The sequence below is a fragment of the Lepisma saccharinum genome, chromosome 11 (assembly GCF_977018435.1).
Source record: "Lepisma saccharinum chromosome 11, izLepSacc3.1, whole genome shotgun sequence".
NCBI classification, from domain to species: Eukaryota; Metazoa; Arthropoda; class Insecta; order Zygentoma; family Lepismatidae; genus Lepisma; species Lepisma saccharinum.
Genome location: NC_139239.1, coordinates 57,626,090 through 57,652,783, shown reverse-complemented (window position 1 = coordinate 57,652,783; position 26,694 = coordinate 57,626,090). Strand labels below are relative to the sequence as shown.

The following is a 26,694-nucleotide window of genomic DNA, read 5'->3' as shown; positions in this document are numbered from 1 at the left end:
AGAAACCTAAATTCATCCCCATATTCTTTCACAACGGAAGCGGATATGATTTTCACCACCTGGTGAGACATCTTGGCTACGATCCGAAACGTATAGGTGTCTTGGCCGAGAATGAAGAACGCTATATTAGTCTCAGCAAGCAAGTGTTGATTCCGGGAACGAAAAATACAATCGAGATGCGCTTCCTGGATTCGTATAGATTTCTCTCTGCAAGTCTGGATGCTTTAGCGAACAAACTCACCGACGATCAATTTAAAATAACTAGAGCTAGTTTTCCCAACGTAGACATAGAACTCGTTAGACGTAAAGGGATTTATCCTTACGAATATGTTAGTGATGGTTCTAAATTTAACGACGACGCTCTTCCACTTCCAAGAGAATTTTACAGCAGACTCAGAGAGAAAGGAATCGCGGAAGAAGAATACCAACACGCGCAACTCATGTGGGAGAAATTAGAATGTACGACACTCGGAGACTACCACGACGCATACTTAAAACTGGACGTGACGATACTCGCGGATGTTTTTCAAGCGTTCAGGAAAACGGCAACGAATATTTATAAATTAGATCCAGCGTATTTCTACAGTCTACCGGGATTAGCGTGGTCGGCAATGTTATTCCAGACAAAGGTCAAGCTGGAACTGATATCGGACGTTGACATGTTGCTATTTATCGAAAGAGGGATACGAGGTGGAATGGTGCAATGCGTACAGAGACATGCGAAAGCTAATAACGTACACATGAAAGAAGATTACGATTCAAATCGAGCATCGAATTACATCTTCTACGCTGACGTTAATAATCTCTACGGACATGCCATGGTTCAAAAACTTCCTTACGGGGGATTCGAATGGTTAGATCCCACTTCGATAGATATTATTCATTTCGACGATAGCGAGTGTGGTTTCTTCGCAGAGGTAGATCTCCAATTCTCCGACCACCTGCACGACACGTTTTCGGATTTGCCTCCGACTCCCGAAATCAAATGTCCACCCGACTCGGTTCAAGACAAGCTTTTGTTAACATTGGACCCTAAACAGAGATACGTCGTCCACTACAAGAATCTCCGGTTTTTGATTGGGAAGGGTGTTCAGATAGTAAATGTTAGAAGAATACTAAAGTTTAAACATTCCACGTGGTTAAGACCTTACATAGAAACTAACACACAACATAGAACAGCTGCCACTTCCGATTTAGACAAGGACTTCTTTAAATTAATGAACAATGCGGTGTACGGAAAGACCATGGAGAATGTTAGAAAGCACGTAGACGTGAAATTAATTTCCGATAAGAATAAATGTCGGAAGTGGATAGCCGATCCTAGATTCAAGTCGAGAAAAATTTACAACGAGAATTTGGCACTTTTCAATCTAGATATAAAATTGATGAAATTCAGAAAACCAATTTACGTTGGCGCAACGGTTCTCGACTTGTCGAAACTTTACATGTTCGAATTTCATTACGACGTGATGAAACCCTTCTACAATGATAAAATATCACTTTTGTACACGGACACCGACAGCTTCATTTACAGCATACAAACACCTAACCTATACGAAGACATAAAAAATCCTTCATGCTTGAGTATTTCGATACTTCTGCGTATCCTCAACCCAACAGATTTGGGATTCCATCTCGTAACAAAAAAGTCCTAGGTAAACTGAAAGATGAATGTAACGGTGATATTATTGTCGAGTTCGCGGGTTTGCGTTCGAAGATGTATGCCATGAGAACAGAGAGTAGCGTCACGAAGAAAGCAAAAGGTGTGGGCAAGAATACGGTGGAGAACAAACTCACCTTCACGATTACATCGATTGCCTTTACTCACAATCGACGATACTAAGTATAGAACAAAGAATCCAAAGTGTAGACCACGTGATTACAACAAACGAAGTTAGGAAGGTAGCATTAGATCCGCACGACGATAAAAGATGTATTTTGTCTTGTGGAATCCACACGTTGCCTTGGGGACACTATCGTTTAGAAAATAGTAAAAATTGTAGGCAATGCAATTGAAAAAAAATAAACTTAAATAACTATAACTAAAATAAAAAAAAACTTTGACTGTCTCAAATTATCACATACACAATAAAGAACTAGCAAGGACAATGAATCTCTTTGGTTTCCGAAAGCAAACAATGGAGACTGTACACCGCAAGGCAGATCATGAATTTCTACCTTCCATGTTATCTAAACTCAACGGCCTGTTGATCAATCAATTTTCAAAACGTTGCTCTTCTTGCTGGAACAGGGACGATTTCGGATTCGCGACGATCGACGTGACGAGGAAACCCAACGACGGAAAATACAGAAACAAAATCAACGACTTTCAAAACGTTGCAACGTTGTGAGAAACGTTTCTCACAACGTTGCAACGTTTTGAAAGTCGTTGATTTTGTTTCTGTATTTTCCGTCGTTGGGTTTCCTCGTCACGTCGATCGTCGCGAATCCGAAATCGTCCCTGTTCCAGCAAGAAGAGCAACGTTTTGAAAATTGATTGATCAACAGGCCGTTGAGTTTAGATAACATGGAAGGTAGAAATTCATGATCTGCCTTGCGGTGTACAGTCTCCATTGTTTGCTTTCGGAAACCAAAGAGATTCATTGTCCTTGCTAGTTCTTTATTGTGTATGTGATAATTTGAGACAGTCAAAGTTTTTTTTATTTTAGTTATAGTTATTTAAGTTTATTTTTTTTCAATTGCATTGCCTACAATTTTTACTATTTTCTAAACGATAGTGTCCCCAAGGCAACGTGTGGATTCCACAAGACAAAATACATCTTTTATCGTCGTGCGGATCTAATGCTACCTTCCTAACTTCGTTTGTTGTAATCACGTGGTCTACACTTTGGATTCTTTGTTCTATACTTAGTATCGTCGATTGTGAGTAAAGGCAATCGATGTAATCGTGGAAGGTGAGTTTGTTCTCCACCGTATTCTTGCCCACACCTTTTGCTTTCTTCGTGACGCTACTCTCTGTTCTCATGGCATACATCTTCGAACGCAAACCCGCGAACTCGACAATAATATCACCGTTACATTCATCTTTCAGTTTACCTAGGACTTTTTTGTTACGAGATGGAATCCCAAATCTGTTGGGTTGAGGATACGCAGAAGTATCGAAATACTCAAGCATGGAAGGATTTTTTATGTCTTCGTATAGGTTAGGTGTTTGTATGCTGTAAATGAAGCTGTCGGTGTCCGTGTACAAAAGTGATATTTTATCATTGTAGAAGGGTTTCATCACGTCGTAATGAAATTCGAACATGTAAAGTTTCGACAAGTCGAGAACCGTTGCGCCAACGTAAATTGGTTTTCTGAATTTCATCAATTTTATATCTAGATTGAAAAGTGCCAAATTCTCGTTGTAAATTTTTCTCGACTTGAATCTAGGATCGGCTATCCACTTCCGACATTTATTCTTATCGGAAATTAATTTCACGTCTACGTGCTTTCTAACATTCTCCATGGTCTTTCCGTACACCGCATTGTTCATTAATTTAAAGAAGTCCTTGTCTAAATCGGAAGTGGCAGCTGTTCTATGTTGTGTGTTAGTTTCTATGTAAGGTCTTAACCACGTGGAATGTTTAAACTTTAGTATTCTTCTAACATTTACTATCTGAACACCCTTCCCAATCAAAAACCGGAGATTCTTGTAGTGGACGACGTATCTCTGTTTAGGGTCCAATGTTAACAAAAGCTTGTCTTGAACCGAGTCGGGTGGACATTTGATTTCGGGAGTCGGAGGCAAATCCGAAAACGTGTCGTGCAGGTGGTCGGAGAATTGGAGATCTACCTCTGCGAAGAAACCACACTCGCTATCGTCGAAATGAATAATATCTATCGAAGTGGGATCTAACCATTCGAATCCCCCGTAAGGAAGTTTTTGAACCATGGCATGTCCGTAGAGATTATTAACGTCAGCGTAGAAGATGTAATTCGATGCTCGATTTGAATCGTAATCTTCTTTCATGTGTACGTTATTAGCTTTCGCATGTCTCTGTACGCATTGCACCATTCCACCTCGTATCCCTCTTTCGATAAATAGCAACATGTCAACGTCCGATATCAGTTCCAGCTTGACCTTTGTCTGGAATAACATTGCCGACCACGCTAATCCCGGTAGACTGTAGAAATACGCTGGATCTAATTTATAAATATTCGTTGCCGTTTTCCTGAACGCTTGAAAAACATCCGCGAGTATCGTCACGTCCAGTTTTAAGTATGCGTCGTGGTAGTCTCCGAGTGTCGTACATTCTAATTTCTCCCACATGAGTTGCGCGTGTTGGTATTCTTCTTCCGCGATTCCTTTCTCTCTGAGTCTGCTGTAAAATTCTCTTGGAAGTGGAAGAGCGTCGTCGTTAAATTTAGAACCATCACTAACATATTCGTAAGGATAAATCCCTTTACGTCTAACGAGTTCTATGTCTACGTTGGGAAAACTAGCTCTAGTTATTTTAAATTGATCGTCGGTGAGTTTGTTCGCTAAAGCATCCAGACTTGCAGAGAGAAATCTATACGAATCCAGGAAGCGCATCTCGATTGTATTTTTCGTTCCCGGAATCAACACTTGCTTGCTGAGACTAATATAGCGTTCTTCATTCTCGGCCAAGACACCTATACGTTTCGGATCGTAGCCAAGATGTCTCACCAGGTGGTGAAAATCATATCCGCTTCCGTTGTGAAAGAATATGGGGATGAATTTAGGTTTCTGGGTTTTAAGATTGCACGTGTTGCAAATTCCACCTATGTAGTTTCCGCTGAAATGATCGTGGTGGAATATTTTTTTGTTCTCATCAGTGAAACTTTGATCACATACCGGACACACCTCAGTGGAATTGTAATTTTGAAGTTCATTTTCAGTTAAAGGTGTCATCGGTTTTGATGTAAGCAGTACGCTACCAATTACCTCAACCTCCTCCACCATTTTTTCCAGGAAGTGTTCGATTACATTTGGCCCGCGGTATATATATGCTTCATTTATTTTATCACGTCGCACAACAACATAGCCGAAACTATTGGGTTGATGAAGCTGGTACGGCGTTGTGGAGGAAATTTCAGGATCCGGTTCGCAGTAGGAGAGTGGTTTGAGGAACGCCTCGAAATCTGCGACGATGATTGCAGGATGTTCCAACAATGCCTTGTGCATTTTAAATTCTTCGACTTCGTTCGTTTCGGGCATCAACATTCTAGCCGGTCTGTTGTCACCACAATAAATTTTATGTTCGGCAAGTTTCTCCAGAGCAATTTGACGACTATGAAGATTTTGATGATCACGTCGGTCACGATCGTCGAACGTGGTTAGGCATCTCGGGCAAACTTCGATGTTGTTTGCATGCTTGGTTGATTGACTTCTGACCAAACGTGATAGTGAACAAATTAGCGTATAGTGATGAACATCCTCGTTGGAAATTAGAAGAAGATTAATCACACAAGCATCGTCATCGTCGATATCGCTTATCCTGACGGGGTGTACAAGATATTTATCTGACGTAAAGGAATATACATTAATAGCGATGCGTTTTCCTGCACGATTTTCGAACTTTGTTATATCCGACAATGTCACCGGGTATTCGATGTCAGACATTACACTTTCAAATTCGGACTCGTATTGCTTGTAATGATAAATCCGTTCTGGATTATTTTTGCAATGAACAGGATGCAGTGCAGCCAACACACACCAGAGAAAACACTTGTTATCGCTGTTCTGTATATTTAACACAGCCCTCTTGTGTTGAATGTTCGGTGGAAGAGAAACGTAGCTGGATGCACGAAGAGGCGAGAATTGGTTCACGTAAACGGTTAACGTGTGAGGACTTCCACACAAAGACCATCCCGACCCTTTAGCCTCGAAATCGTCATGTTTCTTAACCAGCTCGTTGGAAACTTTATAATAGAAGTTGTCCAAATTTTCGACGTCAGCAAAATAAAGAGTCTGATTTTTTGTACGATGATAAAAAATACTCGTTGTGCCATCAACTTTCTTGTATTCGGAAAACAGAACAACGTATACTTTTATAGAGTTGTTTTCAAGTTTATCTTTCAAAATATTTAGTACAGATGTTTTCGTTTCATCCAAGAAACTAAGAATGTCACGGCCTGGTTCTGACTTAATTGAAAAATCCTGGAGTTGGTCGTTGAATGCAGATCTAATTGGTTTGCGTTCATTGGATAATTTAATTTGCTTGGAAGTGGAAGCTTCGGTTCCTGGATCATCGATTTTTCTTTTCAATGTTCCTTGTTCGGTCGATGGTTTGCAAATTTTGAGGTGTTTACTTAAATTTGTAATGCTAATCATCTTTCCGCATCGAGCACAAGACTTAGAAGGTGACGAACAATTAATTCTCGAACCTGTTTCGCTACATCTTGCCCTGTGTACCGATAAATTGTTCCTTGAGATTAGCTTCCCACAAGTAACACATTCAGTTTTATCATTTTTACGATTGAAACTGGTGGTGGATGCCATTGCTTTTTTAAAAATCACAGAAATCAAAAAGTCTAGTATATAGCGATACAATTTTCAGGTATGTTATTTATATAGAATTTCTTGAGGTAAAATAGAAAATGCACGATCACGTCAAAATTCAATCTGGTCGAAATTACTATGAAAAACCACGTGAAACACCTTTGAACTTGAAATAATAGATGGTATGTAGCTTCAAAAAAAGTTAAATACCTATTTTTTTTTACAAAAACGAGGAGCGCTGCAACAGGACGTCCGTACTCTTCGACTGCTCTCACGAGACTGACTGATCTGTAGTGTATGCCGTCTTATATAATAAAAACGCGGACCGTATTGAAAACACCTGTAATAATTAACCAATCAGAAGACGCCACGTTAGATATGACTCATCACATTACGTCATAACTTGTTGCAACATGTTGTGTAATAGTTTACTCCCTTATAGTTAATACAACAAAAAGCATTAGATATGAGTCATCACAATGTTACGTAATAACTTGTTGCAAAAACGTTGTGCAATAGTATACCCTTATAAGTAATACAATTAAGAGGTATTTAATATGAGTCATCACAATGTTAGTTACATGGTTCTAGTTAGGATGATGATTTTTTTTTGTTTGTTGGATAGGGGTTAAAGAAGACTATTTGTTGTAGTGACCACAGTATTGTTTTTTTTTGTATTTTCTGTTCTCTTACGAGAATTAATATAAGTTGCCATAGAACCCCCAATTCATAACTTAGGAAAAATCTGTTTGCGGATTCATCACGTACGCCTATACGTGAGTAAAATGTGAATAGAACCTATGTTCGGAAATCCAAAATAGCGACCGGAAGTGGGATTATCTTAGAAACAGTAAGACTTAGGAAAAATCTGTTTGCGGATTCATCACGTACGCCTATATGTAAGTAAAATATAAATAGAACCTATGGTCGGAAATCCAAAATAGCGACCGGAAGTAGGGTTATCTTGGAAACGGTAAAACTTAGGAAGAATCTGTTTGGTGATTCATCACGTACACCTATATGTGAGAAAAAATATAAATAAATAAAAAAAATATTATTTGTTTGTTTGTTTGCGTCACAATATAGGCATGCACGCGCGTGTGTGTGGCACATCGTTCCCGAGAGAGAGGTTTACAAAGGTCACGATATACAAACATTTGACCGGAGCTTGGAAAATTACGATAAGGTGCATTCATCCTTCAAGAATAAGAAACTGCATTATTTACTCATCATGTTGTGTCAGCGCAATAAATAAGGCGCTGAACATAGAAAAAAAATAAGAGTTTTTGAGGTTTGGTGAACCTCAATTAATAAAAATAAGTTTTTGAGGTTTTGGTGAGCTCCAAATAATCAGAATGAGTTTTTGATGTTTTGGTGCTGTTTTCTACACTGTGAAACATCGTCAGCGCAATAAATAAGGCACGGAACATGGAGAGAAAATGGGTTTTTGAGGTTTGGCGAGCCTCACCGAGCCTCACCGAGCCTCATTTTCGGTTCCAGAACCGGCTTAATTGCATAAGCAACACTGCACCATCAAATAGAGCTCATGCCTTACGATAGAAATCCATTAAGGCAAGCTCACCACTTCAGCTCACCACAAGAGGACGTTGAATGCCCTAACTTCCTCTACTAGAAACGGTGAGACTTAGGAAAAATCTGTTTGCGGATTCGTCATGTACGCCTATATGTAAGTAAAATATGAATAGAACCTATGCTCGGAAATCCAAAATGGCGACCGGAAGTGGGGTTATCTTTGAAACGGTAAGACTTAGAAAAAATCTGTTTGCGGATTCGTCACGTACGCCTATATGTAAGTAAAATATGAATAGAACCTATGTTCGGAAATCCAAAATGGCGACCGGAAGTGGGGTTATCTTGGAAACTGTAAGACTTAGGAAAAATCTGTTTGCAGATTCATCAGGTACACCTATACGTGAGAAAAAGTATGAATAGAACCTATGTTCAGAAATCCAAAATGGCAACCGGAAGTGGGGTTATCTTGGAAACAGTAAGACTTAGGAAAAATCTGTTTGGGGATTCATCATATACACCTATACGTAAGAAAAAATATGAATAAAACCAATAGTGTTCGGAAGTCATGCAGGTTTGGACGTAACGACGCAGTTCAATAACATAGGTTAGACCAAGAAAAAAACCTTGGTGATTTTATTTCGAGTAAAATATTGGCAACACTGCGAGAAAATAAGACTTATGTCTTACAAGAGCAAACTATTAAGTCGAGCCTCACCGAGCCTCACTTCGAGCCTCACTTTCGGTTGCAGCTCTGTCTTTATGGTTCTACTCTAAAGTAGGTCAAAGCACGTAGAGGCTCTCGTGTAGTTTAGCACGAAAAAAAAATAAATAGGTTAAGTTATATCACGTAAGATCGTGGCATTCGTACCAAGTACGAGTGGGAAAAAAAAAATAGGAAATTTTACAAAAACATCGCTAAACGCTAAAACATCGACAAAAATTTGTCAAAATATGTCAAAAACTGATTTTCAATTGATAAAAAAAAGGCTACAAATGCATACCTACCAAGTACGAGTGGGAAAAAAATGAGATGCGGTGAAAATTGCACTGAAAAATCGTCAAACGCTAAAACATCGACAAAAAATTGTCAAAATATGTCAAAAAATGATATTCAATTGATAAAAAAAGAGAATACCTACTAAGTACGACTTTGAAACAACCCAATTACACTACTGCTTACATTAAAGTTTACCTTTTCACATAAACGAGAAATTGACATGTCACCCAAAACCACACGCATGCACCTGCATTTAATACCATTACATACGAAAATAAACCTTGGCCGGCTCTTCATATTGTCCACCAAGGATTGAAAAAAAGAAAAAAAGTCTTGAGCAAATAACTTTCCTAGTTTCCTCTGAGATCTGAAGGATTTCAGTTTTGTATATGTAATGATAAAGTGCTTGTAGAGTGTCATTAGGTACAGCTAATTGTAATTATATAAGAAATAAATGCTTTGTCAAATGTTTCACAAATATTTCAAACTTCGACTTCTTACGAGTTGATCGGGAACCATCTCAACTCGAGTTTTATTTTCTTTTTTAATACAACGCCCTGTAGGTGTCTGAGAAAATACCAAATACATGGCTTCTCAAAGGCATTGGATGTGGTACACATCTGCCATAAATTGTTTAAGATATTTTTATGCGTAGCTATGGCACTTTAAAATTAGAATGAAAAGAACTGAAGTGGAACTCCATAAGTATTATATATTTAATAATGTAATTTCTATATCAATTGGGTGGGAGATGATTATTCCTGGTTGGGGTGGCCCAAGATCCTCCTCATCCCCTTTAATCTCAACCTGCATTAAAATGAATACATGTATCTTTGTTCGCAATTTTCACATTTAAAACTCCTGATTTTCCGTTCCGTTAAATTAAAACAAACCCCGAACGAGGTCCAGAGCTTTATATGTTTCAGAATTTTTATCTGGTTTTAAAATCTGTTTGTTTTTCTTAGAATTTAAAAAAAAAAACAAGAAAAAAATATTTATGCAAAATGTGCATTAAATAACAGGACATTCGTGTGTGTTGTTCTAAAATATAATATTTCACATTATACTTAGATATCAAGGACGTATTTAAGGGGGGGTTCCTGATCCCCCTCCGCGAAAGACTTACCAAGTAGTAAAAGTAAATAATCAAAATATTGTTTAGCTTTTGTTCGATGATTATTTCCGCTGAATTTATTGGAAGCAAGGAATTTGACGCATACAGCTCTGAAGGGTTCCAAACATTTATGGACACTACTAATATCATCCATAAAATATTAATCAGGAACTTTACTTTTCATTAATTGGATCCAACTCCTTTTTGGTTATTTAATAAATATTCAATTATTTTTCTATTTGACATTAAATTCCTTGCCAGGGCAGTTGTTTTTATGCAAATCTTGTCGATCTTAACTATACGTAAGCTAGATAATGAATACGTGCTGTTATATCTATATTATTTTACTATATTTTACCTATTCATGTAATAATAATAATTCATTATTAATTAATTTACATATTTAATTAATATTTTAATTTAATTAAATATAATAATTATTATTATTATTGTGACACTTGGTTTGAAGTAGTATGTGTGTGTGCGTGTATATATATATATATATATATATATATATATATATATATATATATATGGGGGAGGGTGAATTTTGTACCCCCCCAAATGCAAAACGTTCCTGCGCCACTGCTCACATACAACGATACCCAGGCTAGGATTCGAACCCGGGACCCCTGGCGTCGTAGCGCGATGTGTTAACCACTCCGCCACGGGAGCCGGCAATACATTCTTTTTATTATAACATTTATTAACAATAGTAATCTAATAATATGAACTGTTTATATTTTCGTGTGACACTAGTTAGTTTAAAACAGAGCACGAATTAAACATTTCTTCAGTTTGCCCAGTCAGTGATCACAACAGGTTCATTGAATGGACAGTGTTCCATAAGATATACACATATCATTCTGATCATGTACAATTAACTACACGTATGCTAAAATTGTAGTTTTACAACTTTGCTTTTACAACGAACAACGCTCACACTGGAAGAGCAAAGTTGTGCGCTACTGAATTAGTAGGCTTTCTGTATTATTTTCTGCAGATAAAGTTTATTTCGTGGTGAAGAGTAATGAATGGGATGATGAGAACAGACATTGCCATCTACATTGCAGGGAACGGAGTAGACTGGTTTTTCTCGAGGTACATTTATTTTTCTTGCTTAAGTAACAGTTTCTTATGTAGATATACCGGGTGGGCCAGACTCAATTAGGCAGCTTTTGATTAGATGTTATTTTTATTTTTTCTTCATTTTATTTTTATTGACAAATGTTAACAATTCCAACGGCTACAAAATTGTTACAAAAATGGAATCACACACACATAAGTCATTGATTTTTAAGATAGTGGTCGACCTGGGCACCATCTAAGTCAACACAGACTTGTAGACGCAAAGCAACATTTTCACACGCCTTCCTACACATGTTAACCTGAACATTCTTGAACTCCTGAACAATTACCTCACGCATATGTTGCTCACTGTCAATGGGATTAGCGTACACCTTGTGTTTGAGGTAACCCCAATGGAAAAAGTCTGGTGGGTTGATGTCGGGTGATCGGGCTGGCCAGTCCACAGGCCCTCGACGGCCAATCCAGCGATCAACCTCGTTCACAGCATACCGTATGATGCAGCCATCTATTGACAAAAAATGTATTTTCCAATTTTTTCCGTATGCTGTTGGATTTATTGGTTACTAATGTTCGAAAACTGCCTAATTGAATCTGGCCCACCCTGTATACTATTCCAATCTTTGCTTATTTGAAGTACAAATAACAAGAAAAGAAAAAAAATCTGACAAACAGATAAAAAATTACTGGGCTACAAAAAATAAAGAAATCATACACGGACAGAAACAATGAGCTTCTTAAATATTCATGAACAGCAGTGCACGTAGATACACTATGTAATACAATAAGAACAAATACATGACAACGAAATTCTCACAATAATTGGAAAGCGCCCTGTGTTTCTGTACATTACGTTACATAAGCTAATAATACTTTGCGAACAATTTATATGACAAAATCAGTCTCAAAGGTAAACATATTCTCTGTTGCTATACAAAACGCCTCCTGTGCACTGCAATACATAAATAAGTTCAAATTCATGAAGAAATTAGCCTCTAAATAATTACTATAGTAAAATCTGTTGCTGTACGTTATGTGTAGGCCTCCCAGAAATAACTACTTCCAACTATGCCACAAACAGTGCATACGTTACCTACAAAGGTTACCTCGTTTAGAAAGATTCTCCTTCTTGATCAGTTTGCCGGTGTTTTTTTTATTCCCTTCTATTTTGGGCTTGGATTATTCTCGTTGGATTTCGGATCTGCATTGAACATGTGTGCCGTGGATAGACAAGTTTTGGTAGTAGACACTCAACATAGAATTGTTGTAGCTGCGTTTCCATATTCTTCTTCCAGAACTGATCATCTCTCTGGATGTATTCTATTTTAACACCTTTCTGTGTCCACAGACCAAAGATACAGTACCTTCTTCCGTGTAATAATTACTATTACCCTACACGTGGTAATAGTAATTATCTGTGGTGTTCATGATATTGGCGTTAAGCTCTTCGTCAAATTTCCAGAAAGTTACTTTCTTCTTCTTGATGGCATGTGCAGGTGTTACATGTTTGACAGAAAAGGGACACTTAATTTCGATAATTGCATAACTAAATAAATGTTAGATACAGTGAAGTTTCAGATAGATATTGTATACATATTGTTATGAGTTGTAGTATGCATAAACCTTCTTTGTAATATCATTCAAAGCCGTGCTATGCCAATATAATCCTTGCTTTCCAATAAGTTCAGTCTCTTCAGATAAAGCTAACAACCATCATATACAACAAATGCTAAACGAGTATTGTTATTATTTTATTACTTGGTAATCTTTTCGTTTGGGGGAGGGGGTCCAGACGCTCTAAATAAATCCTTTATGTCTTTCAAAGCCTTATGATGTCAATCCTAATCATTGCCTTCCAAAATATTCAGAGTAAAAATAGTAGTACTTGATAAGTATTTCGGGTGCTATACTTCAAAGCCGTATTATATTTATAGCTATAATCCTTCCCTCCAATACGCGTTCAGAGGAAATTATCCATCGAATATGCAAATATTGCTAAAGGAGTATATTTACATTATTTAATTTTAGTACTTCATAATCCTTTCGGGGGGGTCCGGATCCCCAGCAAACTTGTTCTACGTAATATAGCGTAATATTTGCCAAGGACACCGGTTTAATTGAATTACTCAAAATAACGTTACTGGTTTACGTACGTACAATGTAAACGTCTAATGGAAACCGATAAATACTTCCCCATTTGATGATGTTGTAAACGGATAGGTATTATTTATATTTCATTCTGAACCCTTCCACAATACGTGAACATCTGTGTAGTTATTTTGCCGGCGATTTTGTAGCGCTTGAAACTTCATTGTTCTCGGAGCCCACATCTTACGTCAAACACACTTGCTGCCGTCACCCATATTTTGCAATTGAACACGTCCAGTTGACGCACGCACACTTCCCCCCTGTCTCTCGCGATCGTGTTTTGTCTTCGAGCTATTTTGTTGTATCCCTCCGCGTTCTACTGTGGGTGGAGTTTAGAACGCTTCTAACTATTTGCACGAGATGTCGCCACAGTGCAGGGACACTTTTACGTATTGCAAGGGTTTCGTTTTCCTCAAACAGTCTCAAAATAGGAAAACTGACTTCTGGAGTGATGATGTTAATGTCAAGTACAATGAACATTGCATGTCCCCAACAAAACAGTTTTCCATAAGCTTGTGTGGTTAACGAGATAATTGCATGTGAAAATTACGGTTTTCCCCATTTTTATGCCCAATTTACTTATTAAGCAGGGTCTTTTTTAAAATTTCTGCTTTGTAGGAATCACGCAGCCATATTTTCTGAAGGATAGAAAACAAACCCCGAGGTCCTATCTTTGCTCGTAACTGAAAAATCTGTTTAAAACGGAACGTCTGCACTGCGCGTTTTCGTCAATGTATGAAGGAGCCTTAATAAAATTTATCAGAAGAATCTCCTATCTTAATTTCTAACCCCCTACATGTCTGATGTTAATAATGATTAAAAGGTTCACATCGGCAATGAAACCTGAGCCAAAAGAGAAGTTACATCACAAGATGTCACCACGATTAAAAGAAGCTATCATTTATCACAATCCCTGTTAGCGTCAAAGATATATTGAAACGAATGACTAAAACAGATAGTACCCTTTTTTCTTGAAAAGCCACCCACATTGTGGATGAAAAAGACCAGGTTTAATAATTTCCACCTGCTGCTCCTTATTATAATCCACGAAAAGAGAAGAGAATCTTGAATTTAATTTCTCAATTGCGATCAAATCCCTGGGACGATTTGGCCCCGAGCCTGTTTCTCGCTTCCCCTTCTCTCTCCCAGCCATCCGCCAACCACCTCTTTTATTTTAAGCCCTCAGCTGTCTTGTCTCGGATTTCTTGTTCGAACGCAAACAGATCCCCATAAAAATTGGCGTTGTGGCGTGGTGCTATAAACTTTGACAAGAAATATCAGAAGAATGCAAAGGGAGCTTTGCGGCTTGGCCACACAGCACGATGGTTGAGAGCTACTTCGCACTGCTTTGGACGTTTCACTATTACGTCGGCGCGAAATTATGACGTATTGGTATTCTAGCCAATAGCTCTTCCCAATTTCTCAACGTTTCGTTTTGAATTTGAGCATTATTCTTCACACGTTGTAATCAGTGGTTGTGCCAGACATTTTTGTGTGGGTGGCCCAAATGGTGGGTAACAAATATTTGGGTGGACTACACATCGTGTTGTCATTGTTAATGTGATATATTCTAATAGTTTATTACACAATTATCTGAGTATTTGTTTTTAAGAACACTTAAGACATTTTCAGCAATGGGCGCTTCAAATTTTGGACTGTGAACACAAGCCCTTATCCAAAAATGTGTTAATTTCTTGTTTAAGATTCTTCAGATTTCACAATTTTTTGTATAATAAATTGGAAAATGAAGAGTTAAGTAATAATATATTATCTTTTTGGGTACTAATGGCATATAAAGGAATCTTACGTATCTGAATGGTTATTACCCTCGCCATGATGTGAGAGGTCTCGGGTTTGATCACCAGTGGTAGTAACAACATTTCTCTGTTGACCCATCATCGCATGGACAATTAGCAAAAAAAAGGTAAAAAGGTAAAGTGCTCCCCTGTTCATAGCACCACGCCATGAAGGCGTATAGGAGGTGTGGGGGGTAACGCCACAAGCTTCTTGTAAACAATAGTAGTAGACTATAGTGCCAGATAACAGCGGCGATACGACTCGATTCTCTGGCCAGGTGTTGCCCAGGCTTTAAACTTCAAAGGACTCTTGGGCCACATAAGTTATAAGTCAATACTACATTTTGGTCATCCTTTAAACTCAGTGGCGTTAAAATACCACAGATTAGTGGTTCTAACCCACACCATTTTAACACCACTGAGGCGAAACTTTGACCTGAGTGTATGTGTCGCTTTAACACCTGCTTTTCGGTGTGAGGTTCTGACTTGGTTTCTGTACTTTATACATTTCTCGAGTTAAGTAATTTATGGGATAATGAGGATTCTTACGGGGAGGGGGGATACGGAAATAAAGGAGCTGGGAACCATCTTATCTTACGACTGTACAAAAGAGGACGAATACGATGAGAGAGGAGAATGAAAGTGCTTGAGAACAGTGTGCAGAAAGTTTGTTGGTGTGATTCAAGCAACTAGTGATATCAGTGTAGAAGGGGAGGGGGGGTAGGAAGAGGATGATAGATTGTATTGAGGGAAGAACCCATAATTAACATGAAAGGGAAAGAAAAAAAGACGAACATATGAGGACATAAGGAAAGGGGATATGTAAAAACCTCATAGGTGTATGGTAATGTTTATACAGCCGCAAAGGCTCATACTGGAAATAGACATCTATTCTATACTAATCAACTGCATGTTCTTTCTGTTATCGACTTAAAAAATAATAATCTTATTGCTTTTCTAATTTGAAATACGAAGGAGGAAGGAGGAGTCAGCTGACCAGTTCGACGACACTGGCAACGCGTAAATTTTGACATTTATGCTCTATCATAATACGTATAGACGAATGTGACAGTTGTGCTACGAAGTGAGCGTGGGCTGCCCGAATTGGATGTCTGCCATACACGGAGCTCCATCACAAGCCCCGCCTGTCGCAAATACGCGAAAACACGCAAGATTCACGTGGCGTTTAAGTCAAAGCTCGTTCATCAGGAAAATGGATTCAGGGTGTCTAGCACCCCGTAATCAGAGGATCGAGGCGGAGGAGTGAAATTTGGGCGGGGCGCCTGCCTAAAGATGTAAAAACTTCCCGGAAAATGGTCTGGGAACAATTAGGATGGGGAACACCTGCGCGAGGAGGGTGAACGACCTGGGGGACGCTTCGTGTGGCTCTCTAGTCTCCGCTGCACAGAATTTTGGCGGAATAAAAGAGAGAGAGAGAGAGAGAAAGAGAAGCCCGACGAGTTGGAAATAAACATGTGGAAACTGGGGCAAAACAAACTTGTTTTGTTTTCCGGATGTTTAACATCTCGCAGGGGCGTGCCCGGGGTTAATCGTGGTATTCAACAAATGTTCCATCGCCTCTCCTCCCTACACATATACACCACGGTTAGTGAACCTGACAAGGCACCCTATATCTATTACCCTCTTTTTTGTGATCTATGTAGTTTTCTGGCCATAATGGGCCTCAGTATATACATTGGAATTCCTTAATGGCCTTGGCTTACACACTCCTGGCAGACCTTTCACACTTTTGTATTGGTGCTACCGCCTAGAATGCTCGATGTGAACAAACTAACACATTGTTTATGAAAATGATTGATTGATTTGCTTTATTTTACTTCGCCTTTTGTGACACTTCTGGCGAATTTGCGAAGATGAGGATGAGTGACGATATGATGAAATTGATGAATGGACACCCACAAACATCCACGCAAAGGCCGGGATTCGAACCCCGGATCCCTGGCGTCGTAGCGCGATGTGTTAACCACTCCGGGGGCCGGCAGTGTTTATGAAAGTGTTCCATGATTTGGGCACTTCTCAGAGGTAATTGTGGAGGTAGGTTCCCACATATCACAATCTCGGCAATTGCGTGTAGGTGAAGTGATCACCACCACGCTCCTCATAGGATGTAAGGTTCGGAGAGTGGGAAAAGGGGGGGAGGGGGCATGCAAGAAATGCTCCGCGGTTCACATCATTTCAACCCCACTTCAACATGATTATTTTTTCGGGAAGGTGTTCTTAATATAATAAATATAATAATAATAATAATAATAATAATAACCCGTGGCTCTACAGCTCGTACGGGCCTTGGCCTATCTCCCGACTGCCAGTCTCCCTCCCATACCTAGAGGTTTGGAGTTCTTCAACGTAACGTGGGGTCAGCACGTCGAACCCCCAGCCGTTATAGGAGATTTTTATGACCGGGTTACGCTACTCACTCGTAGCTCCCCAATTTCCTCATGATGGTGGGTTGCCACCGGTCCTATACACAGGCCGAAAACCCAGAGACTGAACTCAGACGTACTCGAACTCATGCCGTCCCTCAGTCGGAGCCCAAACCACAGCGCATTAGACCGCACGGCCACGGAGGAGGACTTATATAATAATAACACCATTAAGCCTTGTTTCCATGATATGAAAAATTCAATATGTGGAATGGAGGACTGATGATAAACAAAGAATGGAGGAAGGTGTTAGAAAGAGTGGAAAGGACAAGAGAGAAAAAGGAGAGAAAGAGGGAAGAAGAATTAAGGAAATAGAGCGTGAGATAAAGAGTCCAACCACATTCACTTTCAGGTGATAGTAAAGTTGACAAGGGAAAGCCACCTGCTAGATTGTTCCAGAACTACTTTCTAATAGTCTGGAGGGGAGTATTTTTGTGTATATATATCGTCCTGTTCTTGTACCTTGTTACATTTGTACTTGGTACATAGTCTGATGAAGACCTTGCTAGAAGGTTGAAACGTTACGTTTGTTTATATTTTTTATAATAAAATAAATTTCTGCCTTGGTCAGCATATTGATTTTTTTATATAATAAATATACAACTGCAAAGAGAAGAGAGATCATATCGCCGTTATCATACAATATTATACTCTTTTATAAACATGAGACGATAGTTCTTATGTAATCGGACTACGCTACTTCGTTCCCTAGTGAACTCCTTGTTGTTAACACGCTTACAGATGTTCTTCAATAGTTGCGTTACCTCTATATACCTGCAGAATAAATTTCTCGTGAAATAGAATGTGTGGATTATGTGTAATTGCTTTGAATTCTGGTCTCCTGGAGTAAATGTGAGTTCCATTTCCGCATCAGAGATACGCAGTGCATGAAGTGGAAATTCCTGGCTGGGGGATGCCTGTTCGGGTTTCGGGATAGGAGAGGGTGCTTGTGTGGATGGACATGAAGACAATGCAGGAGGTGGAGGGACGCATATGCAAATATATTTCTAGCTGAGAGATGTTTTATGAAAATGTTCTTAATTGCAGGTGGGGGATAACATTCCCCTCGTCCCCCCCACTTCGAACACTGTGTATGACAGGTATATAATTATGCCTTATATTGAAACCTCAGATTTTAGGTTTTTAACCTATTTTTCCTTAATAGGTATGTAAGAAATAATAAGTATGTCAGCGTTTCGTTAAAAAACGCAACAACTGATGAAGTTTTATAGCGCCTAAAAAACCTATTTTGCTTGTTAGAACCTATTTTACGTTTATGCGCCTAAATCAAGCATTTTTTTTAGGTTTTTATATATTTTTAAAGGTTTTACAGGATTTTTATTGTCACACAGAGACATTTGCTTTGTTTGGTCAAGAAAAAATTCAATCACGAACGTCTTTGAAACGTACTCTCTGTCGATTTTTCTTCCTCCAAGTTCATGTTGATTTTTCAAAGCTCTAAACAAAGCAAAATGTCTGGTGCCACTGTTATCTGTACAATCCAAAGTAGTCTGATCTGTCTTGTCTTGCTCACTTTCGCGGCACTTCGGTGCTTTGTGGCATTCACGCCTTGCAAAGTAACATTTCAGCATTGAAGTTTGCACCACTGACTATGTTTTTGTTGAAAGACTATTTTCAGCACATTAGATGATCCTCACAGACAAAATTGCGGAGTTTGACTGTGGATAACACGGAAAAGGATTGTTGCCTAACTATACGGCGAAGAGTGGATTTTAATAGCAAATTTCTAATGGTAAGTTCTGCCATCGCCGTAGGGTTAGGCAACGCACACAACGTTGTGCAAGATAATGCTTATTTCAGGATATAGGTGTCCCATTTTCATTGCCGGTGACTATATCTAATCAGCGTTTTTCAAGAAATTTTTACTATTTAAAGTTTTTTAACATACTTCAGGATTTTCCTAGCCTAACGTAAGATTTTTCGTACCTATTTTAGGATTTTTCGTACCTATTTTAGTTTTTTCGAACCTATTTTAGGATTTTTAGAGCCTATTTTAGGAACCTAAAAGATCACTTTTTAGAACCTAAAAATCCGAGCTCTAGTTATATTACACTAAATGCGCACAGGATACGCTCTTGTTATGTAAGCATCAACACAGAGTTTATAAAACATGATCAGAGAGACTCCTAGCGGGGGTAGGCAAAGGAGGTTGAAGCCTAAGGACGCCATTCAAAGCCTTTTTTCTCTTAAGACAACAAAGTAAGAATATGGAGAAATTTGCACTTGGCAGAGCCATATTCTGGTGACACACTTCCGGAACTTTCCGTTTCCCAAAGTAGTAATAGTACGTTCAAAAAGATGTTCTTCAAACACTAAGACATAACTGAAATATGCTAAACAATATTTAAAATCTGAAAAGCAACTACGAATCTTTAAATAGCTATAACCTATATTATTTTAAAGACGTTTTCTTGTTTCCTCACTTAAAATTTGTATGGTCGACTTCCGTCCCTTCATCAATTTCGTCCTCAGCGGCGCGATTAGCCAAAAGTGGCAGAAAAGCGAAGCCAAATAACAAAAGTGAAATCAAAATGTATAGGATGTAAATTACCCGAACCATGGTATAAGATGAAAATATAGAAGGACGCACACAAAATATTGGCTCTTGGTAGTGCGGGGGGCGGAGGGCGCCGAAATATGTAGCTACAATGCTGACAGAGGATGTGCATACGCTTATGCCTCCTCGACGAGCATTTGATGTCAAGCAGATATGTTCCTAGAACACAATGGTTTACGTGCGGTGTCGCTCGTACTTCCGGCACTACTTGCACAGTTACAAAGCCTCGATCGGCAGCTAAAAATAGTTGCGTAATAGATTGCGTAAAATAACGCGTATCTTACAGCATAACCAGAAATAACAACCCTTTGTTTTGCCAGGAGAGTACGCGAGAGTTAGTGGCGCCATTTCAGACATGCCGATTGGACGGCGAGCATCGGCATCCTAACAACGCGGAAAAGAAGGTAAAGACAACAAGAAGAAAAAAAGTACACCCACCTCGGCAACAATGATCTCCTTGCAGGCGCCCCCTGCCAGCTTGATCCCCCAGGGCGCTGCCCCTTTGAGATGCACAAACACCGTAACTCGTCGCATTGTTGCAGCGTGCGACCAGGAGGTGGTCACTCCCGAGAGCTCAGCTAGAAGAAGGGTCCGAGCGGAGCTGTTATTTCTGTGCCACTGGGACTCCTGAAAGATGCTTCGCACAATCAAAACGCCTTCTTTTTTTCTCTCTCTCTCTCTCTTTTGCCTTGGCTCCTAGCGTTTATCTATAGAAAAGGGAGATAAAGTGGGATGGGCCGTCTGTCATACGTGCTCTGTCTTTCGTCATAATTTGCTCATCGCGATGGCTTACTTGCAGCCAGGGATGCATGCACGTGTTGTTTCACAAGGACTAAAATTCGTCGCTTATTTTTAACAGAGGCAGAGGGAAATGAAAGAATGAATGAAATTTCAAGCAGGGTATTTTAAGAGTAGGGACACAACTGCCGAAAACAAGAAGATAAATCGATTCCAACACTCAAATTACATCAGGGCAAGTTGTTGCTTTGCGCTCTACTTTATGTTCTCCATTAATTTATTAATCCTCCACTCATTACCTCCATCAGTTTATTGCTATACCTTTATGTTAGCAACCTGTAAATGTAACGTCAGAAAAGACTAAGGAACTTCTTTGAGGATAAAAAACGTCGTTTTCAGCGGTGTAGGAACGTGTTTGATTTGAGAGGAACAACCATTCACTTGAAGAAATCTCATGTGGATTGAGATTCAACTGTTCATCAACTGAGATTTTTATAAAATTTGCCAAATCTATATGCATCACAAAACACGATGCACGTTTTAAGAATTGGTAGTTTTCAAACTTCTGGTTCTTGCTCCCAGATGTCATCTCTAGTAAAAATGACTACCAAAGCAATATACAGGTAATGCCAATTGCTCTTTCAGGATGACCGCAAATACTATTTTAGAATTCAGCATTTTGAAATGTTGGACACAGCAACAAGTGAGATTGAAAGGAGATTCAACAGAAAGCAAACAGTATTAAAGATATATCTCGGCATTGAAGCTGACTGAAGTAGCTTAATCATGGCCTATCCTGAATTTCAATACTGTCTCATCATCTTTAAAAGTTCAAATATTCATTATCATAATTTTTCTGGAACAAATTTTAATATTATAATTTTATATTATATTGTAAAATATTTATTTGAGTTTAATGACGGTGTTTAGTTTATTTAATATTTAATCATTTGCTGCTCATTGACAATGTTGCAATTGATAAGAATCATGCGTTAAAGTTCTTTACTTTTATTTCCTCAATTTACATCGCTTTTCTATCTCTTTTGATTAATCACGAGGATGAGGATGAACGATGATGAAATTAAATTGATGAAAGGGAAACTCATGCCAAGCCGGGACTAGAATGCTAGGCGAGAAAGTGAGTCGTTCACTCAATGCATTCGGTCATCATGGTTGTTTTATGTACATCAAAGTTTGGTATTTATATACACTTAAAAAAATACACATAATTTTAAAATTGTAATTCTTAAGCTTTATAGTTTCTTGTTGGGGTACGTATATTCGCAATTTAATATTTCATTATCTCTTGATAAGAAAATCCGTGTTTTTTCATGAAAAGTAGTGAGTGACTTGTCCACTATTTCACATGCAAAGTCTAAGAATTGTAATGTTAGAAAGTAGAAGAATCCATTTACGTGCATTACCCTAAGTCAGAATAATCCATCTATATAATATTTATAAATTTCATTCTTGTTGGTTTGAATATCTCATTTCACCTGTAACTTAGCATTCTTTTTACAATAGCAATCATCATCCTAAATTCTAAAATAATATGTAAGATTCAGTTTCCTGTAAATTTATCCTTATCTAAAAAAGTAAAAGTAAAGTGTTCCCCTGTGCATAACACCACGCCATGAAGGCGTATAGGGGGTGTGGGGTAACGACCCACACTTTCTTGATCCGGTCGTGAGTGGGGGTGATGTGATCAGCATCACGCCCCTGACCGCCTTTACCCCCCAGGGTTTCCCCCAGGTACCCATGCTATTCGACGCTGGGTGGGCGCCGGGGCCGCTTCCAAAGTTAGAAAAGTTCCCGGATTTGAACCGACCGGGGATCGAACCCGGGACCTTGAGCATGGTAGTCAGACGCGTTACCGACTGAGCCACCGCGGCCACTTATCCTTATCTAATTTGAATGGATTCCATTATCCTATCTCTATCCATAGCCATTTCAAAGTTTATTGTCAGTTTCCTGTTCAGTTTTTCGCCAACCTCCGTGGGGAGTAGTTAGCACAGAGCGCTACGACACCGTGTGTCCCGGGTTCGAATCCCTGCTTGGGCACGGTTGTTCTTTGTGATTGTCCCTTTCTCAGTTTCATCATATCACCACTCATCCTCATCGTTATGATTAGCAAAAAGTGACAGAAAAGCGACGCTAAATAACAAAAATCATCATCGTAGACACTATTAAGTTTTACATTATTGTCCATAGGTAGGACAACTATAGAAGAGATAGTAGTGCGCTTGCATTTGACTCTACAAGGCTGACTGTAGTTATGGTAGTACTTTGCGTCTCCTCAAGTACTATGTGTAACTACGATGACCCAAAGCGTCTTAACTCTGTAGCACTGGGTAAAGTACATAAGGATAAACGGGATAATATAAGATCATGAAAGGCTTCATTGAACGCTGTGATATAAGAAAAAACACTTTCGATAAAGTCGAGTAGAATTTGAAAATGTTCTGTTTTGAAATATGTTACCATTTCACTTAATCAGGATTAGTATTTTTTTCAAATTTATACACGTATGTGCTAAAGTAATACTGTAGTACACTTGATATTGCATTGATGTGGCTGGAAGTTGCAGTGTCATTTATTTAGACTATATGATACGTAACCACCGTTCGAAGAAATATCTGTGCTTGTATGTGTATGTGTGAAGATATTAAACTCCAATAAAGGATTGCGGGAGTTCATAAACAGATAATAAATTTGATGTACACTGATATATGTTTGTGTTTTCAGAGCCATTTAATTGTAATAACAATTTTTCAAGGTTAACTAAATAACTCATGTGTGTGTTCTCTTAGGTACCTACTATCGAAACAAAAAACTTGACACACCACCCTCTCTCAAACGGAAAGAAATCGATGTATCATTTGCTTAGCTTTGATCCCCCCAAAAAGAAAGCGGCGCGTATGGTCCTTATTAATCTATCTAAGCATAACGCGGACTTAAAACAACAGTGTAAACGGGAGGAAAGTTCTTTATTAATGATATCTTCTACTTATGTTATTTTTCGTCGGTTTCGCTGACCGGATATTTGTAATCGAAACCCAACGCTACAGACTGTTGAATGCATGGCAGAACATAGTTCTTGTTTCTTCCATTGCGCGGCGCTGGTAAGTTCATTCCTCCTGCCATCTATAGAATAAATGGTGAACTGCCTTCAGAACCTCCGCGTTCGCAAGCACGGAATAACGTACAGTTTCTTGTAGACAGGTGAAGCTGTACTTTTTTTGACTCAAAGTCTGCAACAAACAGCGTACCAGTGGCGTACGCAAGGGAGGTTACCGGGTTTAACCCCCCCTTGAGCTTGTGAAATATTATGAAAAATGCTGTGAAAGAAAATTAAAAAATTGCTAATTTATCACAAAGATCTGCGACAATACTACTATTACTACTGTTTCTGCTACTACTAATAATAATTTGATTTATTATACCCATGCAGCACGCAGAAAAACACATCATTCAAAATACACGAGTCTTTAATAGTGAATGCTTTGAAAATAAACACGAATTACTAAAAATAAAATACGAGGGCAGATTTAGAAGAGAAAAAAAGTTGTTTTATATCTCAGTTGCAACAATGTTTAATAAACATGTATTTTTTCTGTGAATAATGAGAATTAACTAAAGAAAATTTTTCGTTATGTGCTAACCACTCCGCCACGGGGGCCGGCTGTAGGCCGACAAGAATACGCAGTCACCAGTCTGCCTTCCCATTGTTTACTGCAGTACGTTTGCATTTCTGATTTCGAACGACAGTAAGCTTAACTATTGTAAAATGTTTTGTTGGTAAGAACAGCGAGAATATCCACATGTGAATTATGGTGCATGTGCATGGTAGATTTTGAGAGCTGTATTGGCGCGTTTCTCATAAATCTCTACAGTGTCGTTTTGGATCCGTCGATATGTCTAAACAATGTAAGCGACCGCAAAGTTCAATTTTGCAATTTATTTGCAAAATGTCATGCAGCGACTCTCGCGAGAATTGTGAAAATTCCTTGCTTCCCCGCAGTGTGTCAACGTTATTGCGAACGTTCTTCCCGGTTATGATTTCGCATCCCCTTGTGAATTCTCAAGTGATGCTGAATCTACATCCACATCACTAAATAATGTTGAAGAAGTGCTTTGTGAATCGCCTAGAAGTGATAAATGTGTTGGAATGTCCTTAAACTTACTTTTGAACGCAAGAATAAACTTAGTGGAATTTAGCAACATGATATATTCTACATCGCGCCTCATCATCATCTTGGGCGAGCTCCATATGCAAAGGTAATGTAAATTTCCCCGTGCATATAGCACCGTGCCATGAAAGCACATGTAGGGGTGAGACCCCACACATTGTCGATCTCGGCCATTTTGGAGGTGATCTGATCAGCACCACACTCCGGTAGCCTTTACCCCCCAGGGTTGCTTTCAGGTACGCGTTGATATGAGGCTGGGTGATCCCTGGAGCCACTTTATGAGGGGAACAAGGGCTGAAAAATTCTAACCAATTCCGGGAATCGAACCCGGATCTTCCGCATGGTTGTCAGACGTCCTACCGACTAGAACCCCGCGGCTTCTTGGATGAGTTCCGTACTTTGATTATTTCAATTTATTTTAATATGCCTAGGTATTTGCTTGTATTTGTGGATTTTCTTCACACTTAAAATGTCTCATCTATCATATACAAATAACCGTTAACTAGACAATTATTTCGTAACAAAGAAACAGAATAATGCTCCTAGAATTTGTTAAAAATCGAATAACTAAAAAGTTATTTTGTTCTATTGCTTTCATAAATATATTTATGTAGATCTCTACTACTTAATAGTAGTTAACAGCAGCTGCATTAGTAGTATTATTAGTAGTACTTAACTAATTAATTTATTATATGAATTAATTAATTATGAGTATTATTAATGTATTTAAGTATAATAAAACAATGGTAATGTGAACTTGGAGAAAGTTTTAGAAATAACCGCCCCCACCCCTTGATGATATCCTGCGTACGCTACTGCAACGTACATTAGAGAAATGGACTCTAACCGCGGTCAAGTCTGCAACTGTTTATAGATTTCAACAGAATAATAACTCTGAACTCTCACATCATTCCCTCTTACGGTGAAATAATTATTTTATACGAGCTCACATCCAACTCCTACAGAGTTACAACTTAAATTACGAAAAATAGATGGCACTTGTTAAAATCTTCTAGATATTAGATAAAAACTATAAAACCGTGCTTCTTTAAATATTTACATAGGTCTGTCAGAAATCAGCAAGTTAACAGATTTAAAATTATTAAAACTAATATTGGTACGAATTGCATCTCCGAACAACACCTCTAACTCGTTGATTTCGTAATTTTTTACATTCGTACTTACCTATTGTGCATTGCGAAACATTCTTTTAGGTGTCATTTGGCTTTTTTCACAACAAGAAGTTCCATTTTTTACATTAACAGTAATTATTGTTCTTGCTTTCTTCGCTTCCGTAATACACAATATGGCGCGGCCAGGTTGACTAGCGTCGTGGATCAGTGGGTTCACCTCGTTAACCGAAAAATGTCCACACAACATTCACGCATAGCCCCAAAAATCATTCACGGATAGCCCCACAAACCATTCACGGTAAGGTTAGGTTAGGTTCAGTTAGGTTAGACAAACATAGTTAAAATTTCGGGTCAGGAATGTATATTTCGTTTCACCATCTTCTGGCGAAAAACAAGGGCGTGGTTGGAAACACTGACAGGAGGTTACGTCATCCACGTAGAGGAAGCTAACAAAAGCAACGGCAATTCTGC

General features: G+C 38.7%; 1 protein-coding gene across 1 annotated transcript in view; it reads right to left on the bottom strand.

Annotated features, from left to right (window-relative positions):
• Window positions 1–20,770, bottom strand: part of LOC145994824 (uncharacterized) — a 175,088-nt gene extending 154,318 nt beyond the window's left edge. Inside the window, exon 1 of the mRNA XM_083131145.1 lies at window positions 20,601–20,770. Coding sequence (XP_082987271.1) covers window positions 20,601–20,696 — 96 coding nt within the window. The 5' untranslated portion in view covers window positions 20,697–20,770. The remainder of the gene's footprint in view (window positions 1–20,600) is intronic.
• Window positions 20,771–26,694: the final 5,924 nt, after the last annotated feature.